Here is a 26963-nt window from a genome sequence, read left to right as displayed (position 1 = left end):
CAGTAGAATGGGCCTATACTCGAGTTTAGAAGAATGAGAGGTGATCTCATTGAAACATATAAGATTCTGAGGGGGCTTGACAGGGTAGATGCTGAGAGCTTATTTCCTCTGGCTGGCAAGTCTAGAACTAGGGGGTGTAGTCTCAGGATAAGGGGTTGGCCATTTAAGACCTAATTCCATGAGGAGGAATTTCTTCACTCAGAAGGTTGTGAATCTTTGGAATTCTCTACCCCAGAGGACTGTAGATGCTGAGTTGTTGAGTATATTCAAGGGTGAAATGGACAGATTTTTGGACTCTAGAGGAATCAAGGGATATGAGGATCGGGCAGAAAAGTTGAGTTGAGGTAGAAGATCAGCCATGATCATATTGAATGGCAGAATAGGCTCGAGGGGTCATTTGGCCTACTCCTTTTTCTTATGTTCTTATATCTTTGTTGCTGAGCCCCAATATTTACTGGCACTAACTAGTTCTATCTGTTGCTGTTATTGGCACCTTATCGAATGCCTTTTGAAAATCCAAATATACTGCATCCGCTGGTTTCCCCTAATCTGCCCTGCTAGTTAGACCCTCAAAAAATTCTATTAGATTTGTCAAACCTGATTTCCCTTTCATAAAACTCTGCCTAAGGACATGGACTACTCTAAAGTAAAAGTACTCAATTGGAGGAGGGCCAATTTCAATGGGATGAGAACAGATCTGGACCGGGTAAATTGCAATCAAGGATAGGCAGGCAAAATCGTAATTGGACAATGAACGGCCTTTAAAGAGGAGATGGTTCCGGTATAGTCTAGGTACATTCTCATGAGTGAGAAAGGTAGGGCAACTAAAGCCGGAGCTCCCTGGATGACAAAGGAGATAGAGAGTAAGCTGAAGCAGAAAAAAGGGGCGTATGACAGATGTTAGGTTGATAACAGAAGTGAGAGCCAGGCAGAATATAGGAAATTCAGAGGGGAAGTGAAAAAGGAAATAAGAGGAGCAAAGAGAGAGTATGAGAATAGACTGGTGGCCAACATAAAAGGGAATTCAAAATTCTTCTGCAGGCATGTAAACGGGTAGTTAGGGGAAGGGTGGGGCTGATTAGGGACCAAAAAGGAGATCTACTGATGGAGGCAGAGGGCATGGCCGAGGTGCTTTGCATCTGTCTTTACCAAGGAAGAAGATGCTGTCAGAGTGTCAGTAAAGGAAGATATAGTTGAGATACTGGATGGGCTAAAAATTGATGGAGGAGATACTAGAAAAGCTAGCTGTACTTAAAGTAGATATGTCACTCGGTTTGGATGGGATGCACCCTAGGTTGCTGAGGGAAGTAAGGGTGGAAATTGGGGCGGTACTGCCCATAATCTTCCAAAAATCCTTAGATAAGGGGATGCTGCAAAAGGACTAGAGAATTGCAAATGTTACACCCTTGTTCAAAAAAAGGTGTCAGGATAAACCCAGCAACTATAGGCCAATCAGTTTAACCTCGGTGTTGGGGAAACTTTTAGAAACGATAATCCGGGACAGAATTAACAGTCACATGGACAAGTGTGGATTGATTAGGGAAAGCCAGCACGGATTTGTTCAAGGCAAATCATGTTTAACTAACTTGGTTGAGTTTTTTGATGAGGTAACAGGGAGGGTAGATGAAGGCAATGCAGTTGATGAGGTGCATATGGACTTTCAAAAGGTGTTTGATAAAGTGCCACATAATCGACTTGTCATCAAGATTGAAGCCCGTGGAATAAAAGGGGCAGTGGCAGCATGGATACAGAATTGGCTAAGTAACAGGAAACCGAGTAGTGGTGAACGGTTGTTTTTCGGACTGGGTGAAGATGTACAGTGGTGTTCTCCAGGGGTTGGTACTGGAACCACTGATTTTCATGACATATATATTAACGACTTGGACTTGGGTGTACAGAGCACAATTTCCTAATTTGCAGATGACATAAAACTTGGAAGTGTAGTGAACAATGAGGAGGATAGTGTCTAGACTTCAAGAGGATATAGACAGGCTGGTGGCATGGACGGACACGTGGCAGATGAAATTTAACGCAGAAAAATGCGAGGTGATACATTTCGGTAGGAAGAATGAGGAGAGCCAATATAAACTAAAGGGCACAATTCTAAAAGGGGAACAGGATGAGAGGGATCTGGGGGTATATGTAAACAAATCATTGAAGGTGGCAGGGCAGGGCAGGTTGAGAAAGCAGTTAAACAAGCATACAGGATCCTGGACTTTATAAATAGAGGCATAGAGTACAAAAGTATGGAAGTCATGATGAACCTTTATAAAACACTGGTTTGGCCACAACTGGAGTATTGTGTCTGGTTCTGGGCACCGCACTTTAGAAAAGATGTAAAGGCCTTAGAGAAGGTGCAGAAGAGATTTACTAGAATGATTCCAGGGATGAGGGACTTTAGTTCCATGGATAGACTGGAGAAGCTGGGGTTGTTCTCCTTGGAACAGAGAAGGTTAAGAGGAGATTTGATAGAGGTATTCAAAATCATGAGGGGCCTAGACGGAGTAGATAGAGAGAAACTGTTTGAGTAGATAGAGAGAACTTGGCGGAAGGGTCAAGAACCAGAGGGCATAGATTTAAGATGACTGGCAAAAAAAAAAGTGACATGAGGAAAAACGTTTTTACACAGCGAGTTTGTTAGGATCTGGAATGCACTGCCTGAGGGGGTGGTGGAGGCAGATTCAATCATGACCTTCAAAAGGGAACTGGATAAGTACTTGAAAAGAAAAAAATTAAAGGGCCACCGGGATTATGGGGGGGAGGGGGGGGAAGCGTGGGACTAGCTGGATTGCTTTTGCATAGAGCTGGCACGGACTCAATGGGCCGAATGGCCTCCTTCCCTGTTGTAACCTTTATGATTCTAATCATATTATAATTTTTCTAAGTGCCCTGTTACTACGTCTTTGATAATAGATTCTAGCATTTTACCTACTACTATTGTCAGGTTAACTGGCCTATAGTTCCCTGTTTTCTCGCACCCTCTTAGAATCCTAGAAAGTTATGATGTGGAGATGCCGGTGATGGACTGGGGTGGACAAATGTAAGGAATCTTACGACACCAGGTTATAGTCCAACAATTTTATTTTAAAACCACAAGCTTTCGGAGATTATCCCCCTTCGTCAGGTGAGTGACGAGGATTAAATCTAATCACTCACCTGACGAAGGGGGATAATCTCCGAAAGCTTGTGATTTTAAAATAAAATTGTTGGACTATAACCTGGTGTTGTAAGATTCACTAGAAAGTTATGGCACAGACAACGGAGGCCATTCGGCCCATCATGTCCGTGCCGGCCGATAAAGAGCTATCCTGCTTAACCCCACTTTCCAGCACTTGGTCTGTAGCCCTGTAGGTTACGGCACTTCAAGTGCTCATCCAAGTACTTTTCAAATGAGTTGAGGGTTTCTGCCTTACCACCCTTTCAGGCAGTGAGTTCCACCCTCTGGGTGAAAAAATTTCTCCTCAGCTCCCCTCTAATCCTTCTACCAATTACTTTAAATCTATGCCTCCTGGTCACCGACTGCTCTGCTTAGGGAAATAGGTCCTCCCTATCCACTCTATCTAGTCCTGTCATAATTTTATACACCTCAATTAAATCTCCCCTCAGCCTCCTTTGTTCCAAGGAAAACAGTCCCAGCCTATCCATTCTTTTCTCATAGCTAAAATTCTCCTGCCCTGGCAACATCCTTGTAAACCTCCTCTGTACCCTCTCTAGTACAATCATATCTTTCCTGTAATGTGGTGACCAGCTCTTCTTGAATAGTGGGGTTACATTTGCTACCTTCCAATCCATGGGGACCATTCTAGAATCTAGGGAATTCTGGAAGATCAAAATGCATCCACTATCTCTGCAGCCACCTCTTTTAAAACCCTCAGATGTAGGCCATCAGGTCCAGGGAATTTATCGGCTTTTAGTCCCATTAATTTCTCCAGTACTTTTTTTGTACTAATCTTAATTACTTTTAAGTTCCTCACTCTCATTAGACCCTTGGTTCCCCACTATTTCTGGTTTATTTTTTGTGTCTTCTACTGTGAAGACAGATACAAAATATTTGTTTAAGGTCTCTGCCATTTCCTTTCTGCCTATTATAATTTATCCTATCTCTGCCTCTAAGGGACCCATGTTTACCTTCTCTAATCTCTTCCTTTTTACTTGCTTGTAGAAGCTCCTGCAATGTGTATTTTATGTTTCTTGCTAGTTTACTCTCATTCTATTTTCTCTCCCTTTATCAATTTCTTGGTCACCTTTTGCTGATTTCTAAGCACCCACCCCCCCACCAACCTCCCAATCCTCAGGCTTACTATTCTTTTTGGTAACATTGTAAGCTTCTTTTAATCTAATACTATCCTTAACTTCTGCAGTTGGCCATAGTTGGACCACTTTTCTGTGGCATTTTTATTCCTCAAGGGAATGTATACTCGTTAAGAATTATGAATTATTTCTCTAAATGATCGCCATTGCTTATCTACCGTCCTATCTTTTAATCTTATTTCCCAATTTGTCTTAGCCAACTCACCCCTCATGCCTACATAATTGGCTTTGTTTAAATTTAAGACCCTAATTTCGGACTTAACTACATCACTCTCATCATACACCTGCACATACCTTTATCTCATCTGCAACATGTACAGTTTCCTTGACGCTTTCACCCAGTTTATGCAGGGCTATGGGGAGAGAGCAGGGGAGTGGGACTAATTGGATAGCATTTTCAAGGAGCAGGCACAGGCACAATGGGCCGAATGGCCTTCTGTGTTGTATGATTCTATAAAGATGGTGAAGAGCAGTTGGGGTGAGAGATTTCCTCCCTATATTCTGATATTCTGATTATCCTTGCATATTTGGAATTACTATTTTGAGCTGGATACATACTAATTCAGATGCTTGAACTTAGCTGATGGAAAAGAGAAGACTGAGAGGTGACCGAATAAGAGGTCTTTTAAATTATGACTGGTCTCGATAGGGTGGACGTAGAGAAGATCTTTCCACTTGTGGGGGAGACCAAAACTCGGGGCTATAAATATAAGATAGTTGCTAATAAATCCAATAAGCAATTCAGGAGAAACTTTTTTACTCAGTCTGGTGACAATGTGGAAGTCCCTGCCACGTGCAGTAGTTGAGGCGATTAGCATAGATGCATTTAAGGGGAAGCTGGATAAGTACGTGAGGGAGAAAGGAATAGAAGAATACGCCGATAGGGTTAGATGAAGTAAGTAGAGTGGGAGGCGGCTCGGCTGGAGTATAAACAGTGGCCAATAAAAGAGGCAGCAAGAGCGGACCTGAGCGGTAAATAAGAGGCGGTGAGAGCGGGCTTGAGCGGTGAATAAAAGAGGCAGGGGGAGTGGACCTGAGTGGTGAAATCAAAAGAAAAAGAAAAAGACAAAAAGTGATGTCACAGAGGAGCACGAGGGTAGGTCAGTGTAAGTATTTAGTTTATTAGTAAGTGTTTTTAGTAGTTAGTGACTTTAGTGGTGGTTTGTGTTTTTAGTGGTTAGTGTTAGTTTAAAAAGCCTTAAAGCTAAACCGTTAGAGTGGGAAACCAGAGCAGTTAAACATACCCAGGGTAATATCTCAAACGGTGGCTTGGTAGTCAGCACAGAGCGGGGAGCGTGGAACCCGAGGAAATTAAACTAAGTCTTTCATTTATTAGACGCACTGTGAATAAATAGTTAAATAAATATTCAGAATAATTAATTCAAAATTAAGTTAAAATCCATCTACTAAATATTGTCTAGACCGTAAGTTTTTGCACTCTAAGCTAGAGGAGTGGTTTAAACTAGGAACCTATAACTTGCGAATATCTTATTCATTTATCTAGTTTAAATTATTAATTTAATTAGTTTTTTAAAAAAAACTAAAAATAAACCAGTGGATTAGTTATATAAAAACCTTGATTAAATAAATAAAACATGGCAGTGCAGGTGGTGTGCCATAACTGCAGCATGTGGGAGTTTGTGGAGAGCAGTGTGATCCCAGGCAACCACATCTGCAGTAAGTGTCTGTAGATCAAGGAACTTCAGCTCAGAGTTGTTGAGCTGGAATTCGAGGTGCAGACATTGAGATGCATCAGGGAAGGGGAGAGTTAACTGGATGCTTTGGCCCAGGAGGCAGGCACAACCCTTGGGTTAGGTAGTGGTTTAGGTTTGGTTAGTGGTCAGGGACAGGAGGATGTGACTGCGACTCAGGCAGGTAAGGAGACCCCAGATGCAGTGGTGGAGGAGCCTCAGACTTTGCCCTTGTCCAACATATACGAGTTACTGTGTGGATGAGAACAAAGACTGCAGGGAGGATGGGCAAATTGACCACGGCATTGTGGTACAGGAGGCCATTCAAGTGGGGGAGCAAAAAGGATTGTATGTGGTAAGGATTGTATAGTCAGGGGGGATAGCTACTGTACTCTGCAGACGCGACGGGGAGTCCCGAAGGCTGTGTTGCCTGCCCGGTGCAAGGGTTAGGGACATCTCACGGCTGGAGAAGAACTTGGGGGAGGATCCAGTTGTCGTGGTCCATGTAGGAACCAACAACATAGGTAGAACTAAGAATGCAGTTCTGCTGAGGGAGTTTGAGAAGCTAGGGTCCAAATTAAATAGCAGAACCTCAAAGGTAATAATCTTTGGATTCCTACCTGAGCTACACACATTGGCATTGGGACAAACAGAATATAGGGTTAAATATGTGGCTGAAAGAGTGGTATGGGAGGCAGAGGTTTCAATCCACGGGGCACTGGCATCGGTACTGGGGAAAGAGGGAGCTGTTCTGTTGGGATAGGCTCCACTTAAACTGGGCTGGGACAAGTGTACTGGCGAATTGAATAACTAGGGTGGTAGATAGTGCTTTAAACTAATAAGGTGGAGGAAGGGTGGTGGGGAAGGTTCAAGTAAGAGTAAATTTATGAGTAAAAAGAGAAAGGTCAAAGCTATAGAGCAGAGTACGATTTGGGTAAAAACCAGCACTGTGTGTCAGGAAGGGACAGAGTTTAACAAATGCAATAGGGCATTAGTGTCTAAGGTCACATCAGGGAAAAGTAGTAAAAAGTTAAAATTAAAGGCGCTATATCTGAATGCACAAAGCATTCATAACAAGATAGATGAATTAATGGCACAGAGATGAACGGGTTTGATCTAATAGCCATTACTGAGATATGGTTGCTGGGTGACCAAGGTTGGGAACTAAAAATTCCAGGGTACTTGATATTTAGAAAAGATAGGCAAAATGGAAAAGGTGGTGGGGGTTAGTCCTGAGATGAGGTAAAGACAGTAGTGAGAAAAGACCTTAGCTCAGAAAATCAGGATGCGAAACAGTATGGGTGGAGCTAAGAAATAACAAGGGGCAGAAAACACTGGTGGGAATAGTTTATCGGCCCCCTAACAGTAGTTGTAGTGTTGGACAGAGTATAAATCAGGAAATTAGAGGAGCATGTAACAAGGGTAATGCAATAATCGTGGGGGACATAATGTTCATATAGACTGGGCAAACCAAATTGGCAAAAGTAGTTTGGAGGATGAGTTCATGGAATGCATTTGAGACAATTTTCGAGAACAATATGATGAGGAACCTACTAGGGAACAGGCTATTTTAGATCTAGTATTGTATAATGAGACAGGCTCATTATACAATACTTATACTGTAATTTTATAGTAAAGGATCATCTGGGGTAGAGTGATCATAATATGATAGAAATTCATATTGAGTTTGAGAGTGATATAGTTAAATTTAAACACAGCCAATTATGTAGGTATGAGGAGTGAGTTGGCTAAGGTAGATTGAGAAATTAGATTAAAAGATATGACTGTGGATAAGCAATGGTGGACATTTAAATAAATCATAATTCTCAACAAACATACATTCCATTGAGGAATAAAAACGCCATGGGAAAAGTTGTCCAAACGTGGCTAACTAGAGAAGTTAAGGATAGCATTAGATTAAGAGAAGAGGCTTACAATGTTGCCAAAAAGAATAGCAAGCCTAAGGATTGGGAGGGTTTTAGAAATCAGCAAAGAAATGACCAAGAAATTGATAAAGGGCAAGAAATATAAAAACAGATTGTAAGAGCTTCTACAAGTATGTAAAAGGAAGAGATTAGAGAAAGTAAACGTGGGTCCTTTAGAGGCAGAGACAGGAGAAATTATAATGGAGGATAAGGAAATGGCAGAGACCTTAAAGTATTTGTCTTCACAGTAGAAGACACAAAAAACATACCGGAAATAGTGGGGAGCCAAGGGCCTAATGAGAGTGAGGAACTTAAAACAATTAAAATTAGTAAAGAAAAAGCACTGGACAAATTAATGGAACTAAAAGCCGATAAATCCCCTGGACCTGATGGCCCACATCCTAGGGTTTTAAAAGAGGTGGCTGCAGAGATATGCATTGGCTTTGATCTTCCAGAATTCCCGAGATTTTACAATAGTCCCTGTGGATTGGAAGGTAGCAAATTTTGCCCCGCTATTCAAGAAAAGAAGGGAGAGAGAAAACAGGGAACTATAGGCCAGTTAGCCTGACATCAGTAGTAGGGGAAATGCTAGAATCTATTAATAAGGACGTAGTAACAGGGCAGTTAGAAAATCATAATATGATTAGGGAGAGTCAACATGGTTTTATGAAAGGGAAATTGTGTTTGACAAATGTAATAGAATTTTCTGAGGGTGTAACTAGCAGGGTAGATAAGGGGGAACCAGTGTATGTAGTATATTTGGATTTTCAAAAGACATTTGATAAGATGCTATACAAGAGGTAGTTACACAAGATTATGGAATTGGGGGTAATATATTAGCATGGATTGAAGATTGGTTAACGGACAGAAAATAGAGTAGTAATGAACGGTTCATTTTCGTGTTGGTAGGATGTAACTAGTGGGGTGCCGCAAGGATCAGTGTTTGGGCCTCAGCTATTTATAATCTATATTAATCATAGAATCATAAAGGTTACAACACAGAAGGAGGTCATTCGGCCCATCGAGTCCACGCCGGCTCCATGCAAGAGCAATCCAGCTAGTCCCACACCCCTGCTTTATCCCCATAATCCTGCAACTTTTTTCCTTTCAAGTACTTATCCAGTTCCCTTTTGAAGGCCATGATTGAGTCTGCCTCCACCACCTCCTCGGGCAGTTCATTCCAGATCCTAATCACTTGCTGTGTGTAAAAAAAAAAGTTTTCCCTCATGTCACCTTTGGTTCTTTTGCCAATCACCTTAAATCTATGTCCTCTGATTCTTGACCCTTCTGCCAATGGGAACAGTTTCTCTACTCTGTCTAGACCCTTCGTGATTTTGAATACCTCTATCAAATCTCCTCGCAACCGTCTCTGTTCCAAGAAGAGCAACCCCAGCTTCTCCAGTCTATCCATGTAACTAAAGTCCCTCATCCCAGGAACCATTCTAGTAAATCTCTTCTGCACCCTCTCTAAGGCCTTCACATCTTTCCTAAAGTGCGGTGCCCAGGACTGAACACAATACTCCAGTTGTGGCCGAACCAGTGTTTTATAAAGGTTCATCATAACTTCGATACTTTTGTACTCAATACCTCTATTTATAAAGTCCAGGATCCTGTATGCTTTTTTAACCACTTTCTCAACCTGCCCTGCCACCTTCAACGATTTGTGCACATATACCCCCAGATCTCTCTGTTCCTTTACCCCTTTTAGAGTTGTGTCCTCTAGTTTATATTGCCTCTCCTTGTTCTTCCTATCGAAATGTATCACTTCGCATTTTTCTGCGTTAAATTTCATCTGCCTCGTGTCTGCCCATTCCACCAGCCTGTCTATATCCTCTTGAAGTCTATCACTATCCTCCTCACTGTTTACTACCCTTCCAAGTTTGTGTAATCTGCAAATTTTGAAATTGTGCCCTGTACGTCCAAGTCATTAATATATATCAAGAAAAGCAGTGGTCCCAACACCAACCCCTGGGGAACACCACTGTACACCTCCCTCCAGTCCGAAAAACAACTGTTCACCACTACTCTGTTTCCTGTCACTTAGCCAATTCTGTATCCATGTTGTTGCTGCCTCTTTTATTCCATGGGCCGCAATCTTGATGATAAGTCTACCATGCGGCACTTTATCAAACGCCTTTTGAAAGTCCATATGCACCACAACAACTACATTGCCCTCACCTACCCTCTCTGTTACCTCACCAAAAAACTCTATCAGGTTAGTTAACCATGATTTGCCTTTAACAAATCCGTGCTGGCTTCCCTTAATCAATCCTCACTCGTCCAAGTTACTGCTAATTCTGTCCCGGATTATCATTTCTAATAGTTTCCCCACCACCGAGGTTAAACTGACTGGCCTATAGATGCTGGTTTTATCCTTACACCCTTTTTTGAACAAGGGTGTAACATTTGAGATGACTTTGTAATGACTTAGATGAGGGGACTGAGTTTGCTGACGATACAAAGCTAGGTGAGGAAATAAGTTGTGAGGAGGATGCAAAGAAGCTACAAAGGGATATAGACAGGTTAAGTGAGTGGGCGAGAAGGTGGCAGATGGAGTATAATGTGGGCAAATGTGAAATTATCCACGTTGGTAGGAAGAAAAGAAAAGCAGAATATTTTTTAAAAGGTGAGAGACTAAGAAATGTTGGTATTCAAAGGGATTTGTGTGTCGTTGTACACGAATCACAATGTTAACATGCATGTAGAGCAAGCAATTAAGACAGCAAATGGTATGTTAGCCTTAGTGCAAGGGGGTTGAAGTATAAGGAGGTCTTGCTGCAATTGTACAGGGCTTTGGTGAGACCACACTTGGAAAACTGTGTACAGTTTTGTTCTCCTTACCTAAGGAAGGATATACTTGCCTTAGAGGGGGTGCAACGAAGGTTCATTAGATTGATTCCTGGGATGAAAGAGTTGTCCTATGAGGAGAGATTGAGTAGAATAGGCCGATATTCTCGAGTTCAGAAGAATGAGAGGTGATCGCATTGAAACGTATAAAGTTCTTAGAGCGCCTGACAGGTTAGTAGCTGAGAGGCTGTTTCCCCTGGCTGGAGAGTCTAGAACTAGGGGTCGTAGTCTCAGGATAAGGGGTCCGCCATTTAGGACGGTCTTGAGGAAAAATGTCTTCACTCAGAAGGTTGTGAATCTTCGGAATTTTATACCCCAGAGGGCTGTGGATGCTCAGTTGTTGTGTATATTCAAAACTGAGATCGATAGATTTTTGCACTCTAGGGGAATCGAGAGATATGGGGATCGGGTGGCAGAGTGGAGTTGAGGTCTAAGATCAGCCATGATCTTATTGAATGGCGGAGCAGGCTCGAGGGGCCGTATGGCCTACTCCTCCTATTTCTTATGTTCTTATAGACGAGTTGGGCATTATGGCATGTTTCTGTGCTGTAAATTCTATGTAAGGTCTACTGCCCAGTACATTGAGAATTCATGTGGCAGCCACTAGAGCAGCCTGTCATTTGCCTCTAGTAAGGAATTCAGTTCAAGAGCTTTGAATGGCATTTGGGCTCAGAAAAGGCACCTGGAAAATTAAACTACTGGTACAGCGAGTGATGCCTACCTAGAAATTGAATCTTGGTTTACAGACGCTCATGCTCAGTCCATTTGAAACCATGGTTTCATTTGATCTTCAAGTCGCTTGCTTTAAAAATTGTTCCACTGCTTGCTCTTGTTTCAGATGACTGGTGGATCCACTTTATATTTAAAGTTTGGATTGCGCAGTTCTAAGATCACATCTGAACTTTGTTTTTAAATTGTATTTGAGTTTCATTCTTGGGAAATTACTATATCGAAATTTGGATCACTTTGATGTTTGTAGGATCTCCTATATTGATAGAATTAAAAACATTGTCCATTGTGACAATTTAATTTGGTTGTTATAAAAGTGATTTGCTGCAGTTGCTGGAAATCAAACAAAAATACTGGAAACACTCCAAGTCAGGCAGCATCTGTGGAGAGAGGAATAAAAGTTAACGTTTCATGTATAGCCCTTTTGTGAGAGCTGGAAGCTATTGCAGGTGAACAGCTTATAAGTAGGAACAGAGCAAAGTAGAGCAGGTTCCAGTGATCCAGGAGTCTGTGGAAGTACAAGGCAGATCAACACCGGAGATGCGGACCATCCGACTGGCAGTATCCTGTTTTCCCCCTTTCCCCCCAATCTACTTTGTTTTTCATGCTTCCCTCTTCACTTGGGTGCCCCGCTTTAACTATTCATATATTCTCCAGGTCTCACATATGTCTTTTATTTCTCTAATTTCTCTTATCGTGCCTACTTTTGTCTTCCGCTATCATCACTTCTGCCATTGAAAATATCCCATGGTACTATTTCGAAGAAGAGCAAGGGAGTTCTCTCCGGTGTCCTGACCAATATATATCCCTCAATCAACATCACTAAAAAACAGATTGTCTGGTCATTATCACATTACTGTTTGTGGGAGCTTACTGTGCGCAAATTGGCTGCCGCGGTTCCTACATTGACTACACTTCAAAAGTACTGCTTTGGCTGCAAAGCTTTTTTTTATTCGTTCATGGGATATGCATGTCGCAGGCAAGGCCGGCATTTATTGCCCATCCCTAAATGCCCTTGAGAAGGTGGTGGTGAGCCGCCTTCTTGAACCGCTGCAATCCGTGTGGTGAAGGTTCTCCCACAGTGCTTTTAGGTAGGGAGTTCCAGGATTTTGACCCAGCAACGGCGATATATTTCCAAGTCGGGATGGTGTGTGACTTGGAGGAGAATGTGCAGATGTTCTTGTTCCCATCGTGTGCCTGCTGCCCTTATCCTTCTAGGTGGTAGAGGTTGCGGGTTTGGGAGGTGCTGTCAAAGAAGCCTTGGCGAGTTGTTGCAGTCCATCTTGTAGATGGTACATACTGCAGCTACGTTGCGCCGGTGGTGAAGGGAGTGAATGTTTAGGGTGGTGGATGGGGTGTCAATTAAGTGACCTGCTCTTGTAGCCACAGTATTTATGTGGCTGGTCCAGTTAAGTTTCTGGTCAATGGTGACCCCCCAGGATGTTGATGGTGGGGGATTCGGTGATGGTAATGCTGTTGAATGCCAAGGGAGGTGGTTAGACTCTCTCCTGTTGGAGATGGTCATTGCCTGGCATTTGTCTGGCACGAATGTTACTTGCCACTTATGAGCCCAAGCCTGGATGTTGTCCAGGTCTTGCTGCATGCGGGCACGGACTGCTTCATTATATGAGGGGTTGTGAATGGAACTGAACACTGTGCCATCATCAGCGAACATCCCAATTTCTGACCTTATGATGGAGGGAAGATCATTGAAGCAGCTGAAGATGGTTGGGCCTAGGACTCTGCACTGAGGAACACCTGTAGCAATGTCCTGGGGCTGAGATGATTGGCCTCCAACAACCACTACCATCTTCCTTTGTGCTAGGTATGAATCCAGCCACTGGAGAGTTTTCCCCCTGATTCCCATTGACTTCAATTTTACTAGGGCTCCTTGATGTCAAGGACAGTAACTCTCACCTCACCACCTGGAATTCAGCTCTTTTTTGTCCATGTTTGGACCAAGGTTGTAATGAGATCTGGAGCCGAGTGGTCCTGGCGGAACCCAAACTGAGCATCGGTGAGCAGGTTATTGGTGAGTAAGTGGCGCTTGATAGCACTGTCGACGACACCTTCCATCACTTTGCTGATGATTGAGAGTAGACTGATGGGGCGGTAATTGGCCAGATTGGATTTGTCCTGCTTTTTGTTGACAGGACATACCTGGGCAATTTTCCACTTTGTCAGGTAGATGCCAGTGTTGTAGCTGTGCTGGAACAGCTTGGCTAGAGGTGTGGCTAGTTCTGGAGGACAAGTATTCAGCACTACAGCTGGGATGTTGTCGGGGCCCATAGCCGTTGCTGTATTCGGTGCACTCAGCCATTTCTTGATATCATGTGGAGTGAATTAAATTGGCTGAAGACTGGCTTCTGTGATGGTGGGGATATCGGGAGGAGGCCGAGATGGATCATCCACTCGGCACTTCTGGCTGAAGATGGTTGCAAGCGCTTCAGCCTTGTCTTTTGCACTCACGTGCTGAACTCTGCCATCATTGAGGATGAGGATATTCATGGAGCCTCCTCCTCCCGTTAGTTGTTTAATTGTCCACCACCATTCACGACTGGATGTGGCAGGACTGCAGAGCTTTGATCTGATCCGTTGGTTGTGGAATCGCTTCGCTCTGTCTATAACCTGTTGCTTCTGCTGTTTAGCATGCATGTAGTCCTGTGTTGTAGCTTCACCAGGTTGGCACCTCATTTTCAGGTACACCTGGTGCAGCTCCTGGCATGCTCTTCCACAATCCTCATTGAACCAAGGTTGATCCCCTGGCTTGTTGGTAATGGTAGAGTGAGGAATATGCCAGGCCATGAGGTTATAGATTGTGCTGGAGTACAATTCTGCTGCTGCTCATGGCCCACAGCACCTCATGGATGTCCAGTTTTGAGCTGCTAGATCTGTTCTGAATCTATCCATTTAGCACAATGGTAGTGCCACACAACACGTTGGACGGTGTCTTCATTGTGAAGAAGCGACTTCGTGTCCACAAGGACTGTGCGGTGGTCACTCCTATCAATACTGTCATGGACAGATGCATCTGCGACAGGTAGATTGGTGAGGATGAAGTCAAGTAGGTTTTTCCCTCGTTGGTTCGCTCACCACCTGCCGCAGGCCCAGTCTGGCAGCTATGTCTTTCAGGACTCGACCAGCTCGGTCAGTCGTGGTGCTACCGAGCCACTGTTGGTGATGGACATTGAAGTCCCCCACCCAGAGTACATTCTATTCCTGAGACGTCCTGAGGTCGTGAAAGGCACGATATAAATGCAAGTTTTTTTTTTCTTTCTTTCACCACCTCCTGTTCTCCCCCTAATCACTTTACAGGTCACTCTTTATCTTTGGCATATGTCTGGTTGAATGGGTAGTGGAATGTGCATTTACATAACTTCAACTGATTGTGATCCACTGAAAACAGTTGAGGTTCATTCTGCTCATGCTATGACCACATCATGGGTTTATTTTCATTATTACATGTTGCTACCTTGCAGGTAACATGCTTTTTACATGCTTCATGAAACATCATTTTGCGCTCTTATGAAGCTTAATGGAAATTGACACTTCTCCATTCCAAGCTGGCCTCATCTCTGTTTCTTTGTTCCATCTTGGCTACCTTTGTCTCTAAATGAACTGGGGTGTGTTGTGCCTTTGAGGGCTTGTTTGCAATGGGGACTGGGATAAGACCACTTTTCTAGTATGTGGAGGCCTATAATGAAATTTATTTTTTTGACCTGGACTTGGACGTAATTTTTTAATTGGGGTATTGGCTAGCTCACTGAACCTTCGGGAAGTTTTCTTTCTTTATGGATATTAAGCCTGTGCAGATTGTGTATCATGGTTAGCCATGTAATAGAGTTGATTTTTCTCTTTGAGCACCAAGCTCTTGGATTGCTCCCCTGTTGATTTTGATTCACCATCATTTGTATGTGGAAGTTAAAATATGTTTAATTATCTCTCTTGCTCTCCTTACTCACTCTTCTCTCTTCTCACTTGATCTCTCTCTCCTTTGTTCGCTTTTCTTTCCCATTCTGTCTTTTCTCTCTCTCTCTCTCTCTCTCTCTCTCTCTCTCTCCTGCCTCGCGTGCTCTTTCTCTCCTCTCTCTCCCGTTCTCACTTTCTCTCTCCCTTCCCTCCCCAGGTGCGTAATCTACGATTAGAGCAGGAACAAGAGAAAAACAAAATACTTTCAGAAGCTCTACAGACTCTGGCCTGTGAACATCATGAACTTGAACAATCTTTAGTCAAAGGGTCCCCACCCCAAAGTGTGCTGAGTGATGATGAGTTCTATGATGCTTTTTCAGGTGAGTGAATAAAGGATTTATTGTGGTCAGCAATGTCATTGGACTTATAGTTACACAAGTGAAGCAGACCAAAATATTATCTGCATAAGTGGAAATACCGATTCCGTTATGTAATTGGTCATGACATTATACTATCTATGTGTAATATTTTTAAAGTAAAAAGATTGTTTACTCATGTTAAGTGATATGAGAAGGCTGTCCTATGAAATCTCAGAAGAGGAAAATGGTACTTGGCTCACAAAACCGTTTGATAGACCATAAGCAATATTATGGACTCTACTCCATCCATTTAATCACTAGGAAAAATTCACTGTTAGCCCCCCCCCCCCCTCTTATTTATAAGTAAGAGAGTCAAGTTATAGGATTTTCTGACCATTTTTCCACAGAAGGAATTTGGAAAGAGTTAGTTTTAATGTTGCACTTTTAAAAGCATAGTGTATTAAGACAACATTTTAAGACGACTGGGATAATCGGCAGTTAAGATGCTAATATGCTAGCCTTGATCTGTTCCCATGCAAACTGCAAATAAGCAATTTGTTAATCCGCCTCTGCTATCGAAAAACAGCTCACATCTATTGTATTGGAAAGTCTTTGATTCTTAGTTGTGAACAGAGATAAAATAAAGGCTGGGCACATGCTGCCAGAGAGAGAAGGAATGGGATTTTCAAATGGGATGCTGTGCAGATTGAGGTATTTGGAAAAAGGTTGTGGGAAGGATACAGTGAAGAGGGAGTTAGAAAAGGTAGGAAAAAGTAACTATTCATTATTTTTATATTAAGATGCAAAGGCGTATTGTACTGATTGAGCTAAATGTAAGTTTGGTCCAAACTGTTGCTCTGTCTGTTGACTCACTGTAAAATAAGGCAACTTATTGATTTGTATTGGGGCTTGTCTAGTCAAGTGTTTGCTTGACCTGTCTTTAGAAAGACTGAAGAAATATTTGTGTGAAAGACACAAATATTCGGGCCTGATCACAATACAATGCTATTGATACGCCCCTGGGTTACGCTATCGTACTAGTGGGTAAAGGGCAGTGTGAGTCCAATCCCATAAAAGTAAGATACTTATACCACTTGCGGGACTGACTGATGCCACTGAATCCTGAATTTGTAACCGGGGTACAGAGTACAAAAGCAAAGAGACATTGCTAAAGCTATACAAATCATTGGTTAGGCTGAAGTTAGAATATCGTGTCCAATTTTGGGTGCATTACTTTAGGAAAGATGTTCAGGCCATGGAAAGGGTATGGAGGAGGTTCACTAAGATGATACCACAGATGAGAGGCTTTAGTTAGGAAGAAAGACTAGAGAAACTGGTGGTCTTTTCATTGGGACAAAGACAATTTAAGAGACCTAATGAGGGGTGTTCGAAATTGAGATGTTATGATTAAATAAATTAGGAAAAATTGTTTCCACTGGTTGGTAATTTGGTAATCAGAGGGCATAAATAAAATGCAAAGTGAGAGGCGGTGAGAAATTTTTTCCCAGAGCAATTTACCGGGTGGGCAGGGGAAATGGATACAAGTTAGATGATACAAGCTGGTGAATGAAGATGTGTCCAAAGAGATGTTTTTGAAGGTAGGGGAGATGTAGCGAGACTGGGAGGGATTGAGGAAGAGAATGCGACAGTGCATTGATATGATGCAGATAGTGACATTGTGCAGCACTGATATATTAGCCTAGATTATGCGATCAAGTTCTGGAGTGGAGCTTGAATTCATAATCCAGCCATGTCCCATAAAGAATTTAAAAGCAGCTTCTGTCAAAATCATGTCCGTACCCTAACCCGATACAAATGTTGCAAAGTTTTGTTTGGTTATCTCCAGGGAAACTTGTTTGCGGGAAGAACCAAGCCGCACGTTTCGAATATAAATCTGATGTGTGATTGTTCCAGTTGTGTGCATGCCTGGCAGCTCCTTTTAAATTGAGCTGACAGTTATTTAAAATCCAACAAGCCCTAGCAGCTGTTTGAAGCATATTTAAATAGATTAAATTATTCAAACATTGCGTTTGTTTGGAATTTTCAGAGAGATGGATCGAACCAGTTAGCTCCAGCAGTTGGAAAGTATAAAAAGAAAAGATTAGAGAGCAGGAGTAGGCCATTCGACCCTTGACTGCACATGTAAAGGTTAACTACAAAATAATAGTATAGAGACTCCTTTATTGTTTTCATATGGAGTTGGCTAGTATATCTACTGTGAATATATAATAACAACTTGCATTTATTTAGCGCCTTTAATGTAGTAAAACGTCCCAAGGTGCTTCACAGGAGCGATTTTCAAACAAAATTTGACACCGAGCCACATAAGCAGATATTAGGACAGATGACCAAAAGCTTAGTCAAAGAGGTAGGTTTTAAGGAGCATTTTAAAGGAGGAGAGAGAGGTAGATATAGATTGTTACTATTGTATATTTGTTTCACTTATTGATTATTAAAAATGGTGAATGATCCATTCCAAAAGTATTGCTCCTGTAGGTGGCATTTTGAGCATGATGTTACATGACCTAATATTACGTGGCATGTCCACATAAAGGAATGATTACAAACCCAGCTTTAGAAAACACAGGATGAACAAAAATCTGAAATTGTTCGTTTTTAAAAACCACAACTAAGAAAGTTAAAAATGTTGGAACTGGATAAAGGAATGATTATATCAATTTTTTTTTATTCGTTCATGGGATATGGGTGTCACTGGTGAGGCCAGCATTTATTGCCCATCCCGATTTGCCCTTGAGAAGGTGGTGGTGAGCTGCCTTCTTGAACCACTGCAGTCTGTGTGGTGAAGGTTCTCCCACAGTGCTGTTAGTAAGTGAGTTCCAGGATTTTCACCCAGCGACAATGACGAAACGGCGATATATTTCCAAGTCGGGATGGTGTGTGACTTGGAGGGGAACGTGCAGGTGGTGTTGTTCCCATGTACCTGCTGCTCTTGTCCTTCTAGGTGGTAATGGTCGTGGGTTTGGGAGGTGCTGTCGAAGAAGCCTTGGCGAGTTGCTGCAGTGCATCCTGTGGATGGTACACACTGCAGCCACGGTGCTCCGGTGGTGAAGGGAGTGAATGTTTAGGGTGGTGGATGGGGTGCCAATCAAACGGGCTGCTTTGTCCTGGATGGTGTCGAGTTTCTTGAGTGTTGTTGGAGCTGCAATCATCCAGGTAAGTGGAGAGTATTCCATCACACTCCTGACTTGTCTTGTAGATGGTGGAAAGGCTTTGGGGAGTCAGGAGGTGAGTCACCCGCCGCAGAATACCCTGCCTCTGACATGATCTTGTAGCCACAGTATTTATGTGGCTGGTCTAGTTAAGTTTTTGGTCAATGGTGACCCCCCCCCCCAGGATGTTGATTGTGGGGGATTCGGCGATGGTAATGCCATTGAATGTCAAGGGGAGGTGGTTAGACTCTCTCTTGTTGGAGATGGTCATTGCCTGGCACTTGTCTGGCACGAATGTTACTTGCCACTTATCAGCCAGAGCCTGGATGTTGTCCAGGTCTTGTTGCATGCGGGCATGGACTGCTTCATTATCTGAGGGGTTGCAAATGGAACTGAACACTGTGCAATCATCAGCGGACATCCCCATTTCTGACCTTATGATGGAGGGAAGGTCATTGATGAAGCAGCTGAAGATGGTTGGGCCTAGGACACTGCCCTGAGGAACTCCTGCAGCAATGTCCTGGGGTGAGATGATTGGCCTCCAACAATCACTACCATCTTCCTTTGTTCTAGGTATGACTCCAGCCACTGGAGAGTTTTCCCCTTGATTCCCATTGACTTCAATTTTACTAGGGCTCCTTGGTGCCACACTCGGTCAAATGCTGCCTTGATGTCAAGGGCAGTCACTCTCAGCTCACCTCTGGAATTCAGCTCTTTTGTCCATGTTTGGACCAAGGCTGTAATGAGGTCTGGAGCCGAGTGGCCCTGGCGGAACCCAAACTGAGCATCGGTGAGCAGGTTATTTGTGAGTAAGTGCAGCTTGATAGCACTGTCGACGACACCGTCCATCACTTTGCTGATTGAGAGTAGACTGATGGGGCGGTAATTGGCCGGATTGGATTCAAGGAACAAACGTAAAGAACAAGCACAGAGCAGAAGGTGGCTGGAATGCGATTTAATTGTGAAATGTTCCACAGAACAGAGGAGAAAACCATGGAGCACAAGTTTAAAAACTGACGAATGGAAAGCGGGAATAAGCCATCCTCCCCAGAGGCACCAGCTGCCTGAGCCCGTCTCCCCACTGAGGAACAATTCGTCAGTCTGTGTTGCAGAGATAGAAATTGGTAGCCACACACACACCCTCCTCAAACAACAGAAGTAAAGTACCACCTGTTGACGCTGAAGTAGCATTCAGAAACCCCAGAGATACGGTTCTATTCGCAACCCCTCAGATAATGAAGCAGTCCGAGCCCGCGTGCAACAAGACCTGGACAACATCCAGGCTTGGGCTGATAAGTGACAAGTAACATTTGCGCCAGACCTTCCCTTTCCTTTTACTTCAGTTACTTATCGACAGTAACTGAAGTAAAAGGAAAGGGAAGGTCTGCTGGTCTTATAGGAAGTAGCGTTTATTTTTTAGTGAATCAAGGTCCCTAGTGTAGTTAACATTCTCTAAATTGAGAACAATTTAAAGGAGTAAACTCCTTAAAGGGAGTGGTAAGTAGTTTTTCTTTCCTTTTTTTTCTCTTGACATTGCAGTTGTTGTTAAGCTAACTTAAGGGTTAAGTCATGGCAGGAGATCCCAGAGCCGTGTCATGTTCCTCTTGTGAGATGTGGGAATTCAGGGCTCCTTCCTGTATCCCTGATTCCTTCACCTGCGGTAAGTGTGTCCAGCTGCAGCTATTGTTTGACCGCTTGACGGCTCTGGAGCTGCGGATGGACTCACTTTGGAGCATCCGCGATGCTGAGAAAGTCGTGGATAGCACGTTCAGTGAGTTGGTCACACCGCAGATAAAAATTACTGAGGGAGATAGTGAATGGGTGACCAACAGACAGAGGAAGAGTAGGAAGGCAGTGCAGGGGTCCCCTGCGGTCATCTCCCTCCAAAACAGGTATACCGTTTTGGATACTGTTGGGGGAGATGGCTCACCAGGGGAAGGTGGCAGTGGCCAGGTTCATGGCACCGTGGCTGGCTCTGCTGCACAGGAGGGCAGGAAAAAGAGTGGCAGAGCTATAGTGATAGGGGACTCGATTGTAAGGGGAATAGACAGGCGTTTCTGCGGACGCAACCGAGACTCCAGGATGGTATGTTGCCTCCCTGGTGCAAGGGTCAAGGATGTCTCGGAGCGGCTGCAGGACATTCTGGAGGGGGAGGGTGAACAGCCAGTTGTCGTGGTGCATATAGGCACCAACGATATAGGTAAAAAAACAGGATGAGGTCCTACAAGCTGAATTTAGGGAGTTAGGAGTTAAACTAAAGAGTAGGACCTCAAAGGTAGTAATCTCAGGATTGCTACCAGTGCCACGGGCAAGTCAGAGTAGGAATGACAGGATAGCTAAGATGAATACAGACAGCTGCAAGAAAAATAGGGTGGTAATAGTAGGGGACTTTAACTTTCCCAACATTGACTGGGACAGCCATAGCATTAGGGGCTTGGATGGAGAGAAATTTGTTGAGTGTATTCAGGAGGAATTTCTCATTCAGTATGTGGATGGCCCGACTAGAGAGGGGGCAAAACTTGACCTCCTCTTGGGAAATAAGGAAGGGCAGGTGACAGAAGTGTTGGTGAGGGATCACTTTGGGACAAGTGATCATAATTCCATTAGTTTTAAGATAGCTATGGAGAAGGATAGGTCTGGCCCAAAAGTTAAAATTCTAAATTGGGGAAAGGCCAATTTTGATGGTATTAGACAGGAACTTTCAGAAGTTGATTGGGAGAGTCTGTTGGCAGGCAAAGGGACGTCTGGTAAGTGGGAGGCTTTCAAAAGTGTGTTAACCAGGGTTCAGGGTAAGCACATTCCTTATAAAGTGAAGGGCAAGGCTGGTAGAAGTAGGGAACCTTGGATGACTCGGGAGATTGAGGCACTAGTCAGAAAGAAGGAGGCATATGACATGCATGGACAGCTGGGATCAAGTGGATCCCTTGAAGAGTATAGAGATTGCCGGAGTAGAGTTAAGAGAGAAATCAGGAGGGCAAAAAGGGGATATGAGATTGCTTTGGCAGATGAGGCAAAGGTGAATCCAAAGAGCTTCTACAAATACATAAAGGGCAAAAGGGTAACTAGGGAGAGAGTAGGGCCTCTTAAGGATCAACAAGGTCATCTATGTGCGGAACCACAAGAAATGGGTGAGATCCTGACTGAATATGTCACATCGGTATTTACGGTTGAGAAAGGCATGGATGTTAGGGAACTTGGGGAAATAAATAGTGATGTCTTGAGGAGTGTACATATTACAGAGAGGGAGGTGCTGGAAGTCTTAACGCGCATCAAGGTAGATAAATCTCCGGGACCTGATGAAATGTATCCCAGGACGTTATGGGAGGTTAGGGAGGAAATTGCGGGTCCCCTAGCAGAGATATTTGAATCAACCACCGCTACAGGTGAGGTGCCTGAAGATTGGAGGGTAGCAAATGTTGTGCCTTTGTTTAAGAAGGGCGGCAGGGAAAAGCCTGGGAACTACAGACCAGTGAGCCTGACATCTGTAGTGGGTAAGTTGTTAGAGGGTATTCTGAGGGACAGGATCAACAGGCATTTGGAGAGGCAGGGACTAATTAGGAACAGTCAGCATGGTTTTGTGAGAGGAAAATCATGTCTCACGAATTTGATTGAGTTTTTTGAAGGGGTAACCAAGAAGATAGATGAGGGCTGTGCAATAGACGTGGTCTACATGGACTTCAGCAAAGCATTTGACAAGGTACCGCATGGTAGGTTGTTACATAAGGTTAAATCTCATGGGATCCAAGGTGAGGTAGCCAATTGGATACAAAATTGGCTTGACGACAGAAGACAGAGGGTGGTTATAGAGGGTTGTTTTTCAAACTGGATGCCTGTGTCCAGCGGTGTGCCTCAGGGATCGGTGCTGGGTCTGCTGTTATTTGTTATTTATATTAATGATTTGGATGAGAATTTAGGAGGCATGGTTAGTAAGTTTGCAGATGACACCAAGATTGGTGGCATTGTGGACAGTGAAGAAGGTTATCTGGGATTGCAACGGGATCTTGATCAATTGGGCCAGTGGGCCGATGAATGGCAGATGGAGTTTAATTTAGATAAATGTGAGGTGATGCATTTTGGTAGATCGAATCGGGCCAGGACCTACTCCGTTAATGGTAGGGCGTTGGGGAGAGTTATAGAACAAAGAGATCTGGGAGTACAGATTCATAGCTCCTTGAAAGTGGAGTCACAGGTGGATAGGGTGGTGAAGAAGGCATTCGGCATGCTTGGTTTCATTGGTCAGAACATTGAATGCAGGAGTTGGGATGTCTTGTTGAAGTTGTACAGGGCATTGGTGAGGCCACACTTGGAGTACTGTGTACAGTTCTGGTCACCCTATTATAGAAAGGATATTATTAAACTAGAAAGAGTGCAGAAAAGATTTACTAGGATGCTACCGGGACTTGATGGTTTGACTTACAGGGAGAGGTTAGACAGACTGGGACTTTTTTCCCTGGAGAGTAGGAGGTTAAGGGGTGATCTTATAGAAGTCTATAAAATAATGAGGGGCATAGATAAGGTAGATAGTCAAAATCTTTTCCCAAAGGTAGGGGAGTCTATAACGAGGGGGCATAGATTTAAGGTGAGAGGGGAGAGATACAAAAGGGTCCAGAGGGGCAATTTTTTCACTCAAAGGGTGGTGAGTGTCTGGAACGAGCTGCCAGAGGCAGTAGGAGAGGCGGGTACAATTTTGTCTTTTAAAAAGCATTTGGACAGTTACATGGGTAAGATGGGTATAGAGGGATATGGGCCAAGTGCAGGCAATTGGGACTAGCTTAGTGGTATAAACTGGGCGACATGGACATGTTGGGCCGAAGGGCCTGTTTCCATGTTGTAACTTCTATGATTCTATAAGTGCCAGGCAATGACCATCTCCAACAAGAGAGAGTCTAACCATCTCCCCTTGACATTCAACGGCATTACCATCGCCGAATCCCCACCATCAACATCCTGCGGGTCAGCATTGACCAGAAACTGAATTGGACCAGCCATATAAATACTGTGGCTACGAGAGCAGGTCAGAGGCTGGGTATTCTGCGGTGAGTGACTCACCTCTTGACTCCCCAAAGCCTTTCCACCATCTACAAGGCACAAGTCAGGAGTGTGATGGAATACTCTCCACTTGCCTGGATGAGTGCAGCTCCAACAACACTCAAGAAGCTCGACACCATCCAGGACAAAGCATCCCGCTTGATTGGCACCCCATCCACCACCCTAAACATTCACTCCCTTCACCACCACTGCACTGTGGCTGCAGTGTGTACCATCCACAGGATGCACTGTAGCAACTCGCCAAGGCTTCTTCGACAGCACCTCCCAAACCCGTGACCTGTATCAGATAGAAGGACAAGAGCAGTAGGCACATGGGAACAACACCACCTGCATGTTTCCCTCCAAGTCACACACCATCCCGACTTGGAAATATATTGCTGTTCCTTCATCGTCGCTGGGTCAAACTCCTGGAACTCCCTTCCTAACAACACTGTGGGAGAACCTTTACCACGTGGACTGCAGCGGTTCAAGAAGGTGGCTCACCACCACCTTCTCAAGGGCAATTAGGGATGGGCAATAATTGCTGGCCTCACCAGCAACGCCCACATCCCAATAACGAATTAAAAAAAAAATCCCCACTGAGGCAAATATCCCTTTGCCTCTCCCCATGCCCTCCCCAACATGTTGAGGTGCAAATCAGAGGCATCCCCTCCCCACGAGAGTGAAATCAACTACTAACGCATCCCTCCCCCAACGGAAGTAAAATCAGTCCGTTCCCCCCTCCCCCTTCCGGTTGACGTAAAAGTAGCACTCAGAAACCCCAGGTGCCACTGCCACTGAGGAAAACGCCCCATGTTCTCTCCCCTCCCCCTTGTTCTCTCCCCTCCTCCTCCCTTGCTCTCAGTAGTTTTCTGCATGATGAGGTGTGGGTTGGGGGGTGGAGGGGGGAGCAATTAGAGCACAAGTCAGTTCTGGCAGCAGAGGAACAGTTATTGTGGCTGACTTGAAATGGATTGACTGTGTTCTTGACCAGGGAATGGTGCATGCCACAAGGAAATTTAAAATGGTGATAGTGTCACAAATGTGCTTAACTTTTTGTTTAAAGGAAGATGAAGGCAAATTAACCAACTGGATTTAAAACCATCTTAACAATGGGAAAGAAAGGTAATAAGTGGAAAAGCTCGGACAAGGAAAGCAGCGATGAGCAGAATTCCTTGTTAGTCTGTTCGAGCAGCTTTGCTAATCACAATATTCATAAATGGTTTTGAGAGTACTACTTCCAATTTTATAAAATGTGCTGATAATACCAAGATATGTGGCTAAATGACACGTTTGGTGAAAAACATTTGAAAAGATCTGGATCAATTAAACAAATGGGCTAAGAAATGTCAAATGGATTTCAATATAGATACAAATATAAGATAATGCACATTGGAACAGGAAACAATAAACACAGTGCAAGGGGTTTACTTTGATTAAAAAAATGGAGACGAAAGGAATCCAGTGTGATTATTTGCAGTCAATGTGAGGTCATTACCAATAAAGCAAACCAAATACAAGTGCTTTTGACTCTCAAATGAAAAGTGTCATTCTAATCTTGTATAGCTTACTGGTGCAGTCACTTTTGGAATATTTTGATTTTGTTTAAGTGGGGATATGATCCAGGTCTTCAAAATGCTGGGGGCATGGATAATATGTGAAATGTGATAAATCCCAACACTTTTGTGCAATTTCATTATTTAGTAGACCAGGAAAGTAATTGATTATATATAATGGGTGGCTGGTGTGCTTTACTTGATCTCTTTCATTCCTTATGCTGCTATTTTAGTTTAAGTGGTTATGCATTATTTAGCACAAATTCCATGGTCAGTGAGGATAGTAATGGTTTAACATGTATCACATCTTGAAAAGTGTATAGAGCAACTATTAAGATAAGCATAATACAGACGTCCCTGCTTTATAGATGTATATTAAATATGAACACTGATTCTGAAATAAATTGTAAGCTGCTACTTGTTTAACTCAACATGTAAGAAAAATGTTTTTTTTGGCCATAGAGCTATTGGTGCAGGGAAAAGGAAATCCAGATCTGAGAAAAATAGTGTAGCTTTGCCATAACAAACTCCGTTGCAGTGTACAATCAATCCAGTGTAACAAATGCAAGTCAAGTCCCCGATTGTGCATGCAGTAGTTTTGGTGCTGAAACCCTCATCCATGCCTTTGTTATCTCTAGACTCGACTATTCCGGTGCTCTCCTGGCCGGCCTCACCTTGCATTCTCAGTAAACTTGAGCTTGTCCAAAACTCTGCTGCCCGTATCCTAAGTCTCACCCATCATCCTTGTGCTCTCTGACCTACGTTGGCTCCTGGTCCAGCGATGCCTCGATTTTAAAATTCTCATCCTTTTTTTCAAATCCCTCTATGGCCTCGCCCTTCCCTATCTCTGTAACTGCCTCCAGCCATACAGCCCTCCGAGATCTCTGCACTCCTCCAGTTTTGGTCTCGTGTGCATCCCCGATTTTAATCGCTCCACCATTGGTGACCATGCCTTCAGCTGCCTCGGCCCCAAGCTCTGGAATTCCTTCCCTAAATCTCTCTGTCTCTCCACCTCTCTCTCCTCCTTTAAGACGCTCCTTAAAACCTACCTCTTTGACGAAGCTTTTGGATACCTGTTCTAATATCTCCTTATGTGGCTTGGTGTCAAATTTTGTTTGATAATGCTCCTGTGAAGCGCCTTGGGATGTTTTACTACGTTATAAGCACTATATAAATGCAAATGTTCTGGCTCCTTCTCATCATTGTACTTGATGACCATGTATTTTTTCATTTGGATTACAAAACAACTGACTCATGAAATAATAGGTTGAAATTAATAAGAAAAAAACTTGCTAAAGGTTTAATTCTAAAATCTATAAAAATGTACATCCGATAAAGCAATTAACAGGATAAGAAGGGGAACTCACGAATTGGATTGAAATATTTTATGAAAATATGCTTTCAGATGTCATCTTGCTTTGTCACTAACTGAGGATAT

General features: G+C 43.5%; 1 protein-coding gene across 5 annotated transcripts in view; it reads left to right on the top strand.

The window, feature by feature from the left end:
- The window catches only part of osbpl1a (oxysterol binding protein-like 1A), a 227455-nt gene that overhangs the window by 122430 nt on the left and 78062 nt on the right, over positions 1-26963 (top strand). For all 5 annotated transcript variants that reach the window (XM_067977748.1, XM_067977744.1, XM_067977740.1 and 2 more), the window contains one exon: positions 15630-15792. In XM_067977748.1, coding sequence (XP_067833849.1) covers positions 15630-15792 — 163 coding nt within the window. The remainder of the gene's footprint in view (positions 1-15629; positions 15793-26963) is intronic.

The sequence above is a fragment of the Heptranchias perlo genome, chromosome 3 (genome assembly GCF_035084215.1).
Source record: "Heptranchias perlo isolate sHepPer1 chromosome 3, sHepPer1.hap1, whole genome shotgun sequence".
Lineage (NCBI taxonomy): Eukaryota > Metazoa > Chordata > Chondrichthyes > Hexanchiformes > Hexanchidae > Heptranchias > Heptranchias perlo.
The sequence above is the reverse complement of the archived record's forward strand: the minus strand, read 5'-3'. Positions and strand labels throughout refer to the sequence as shown.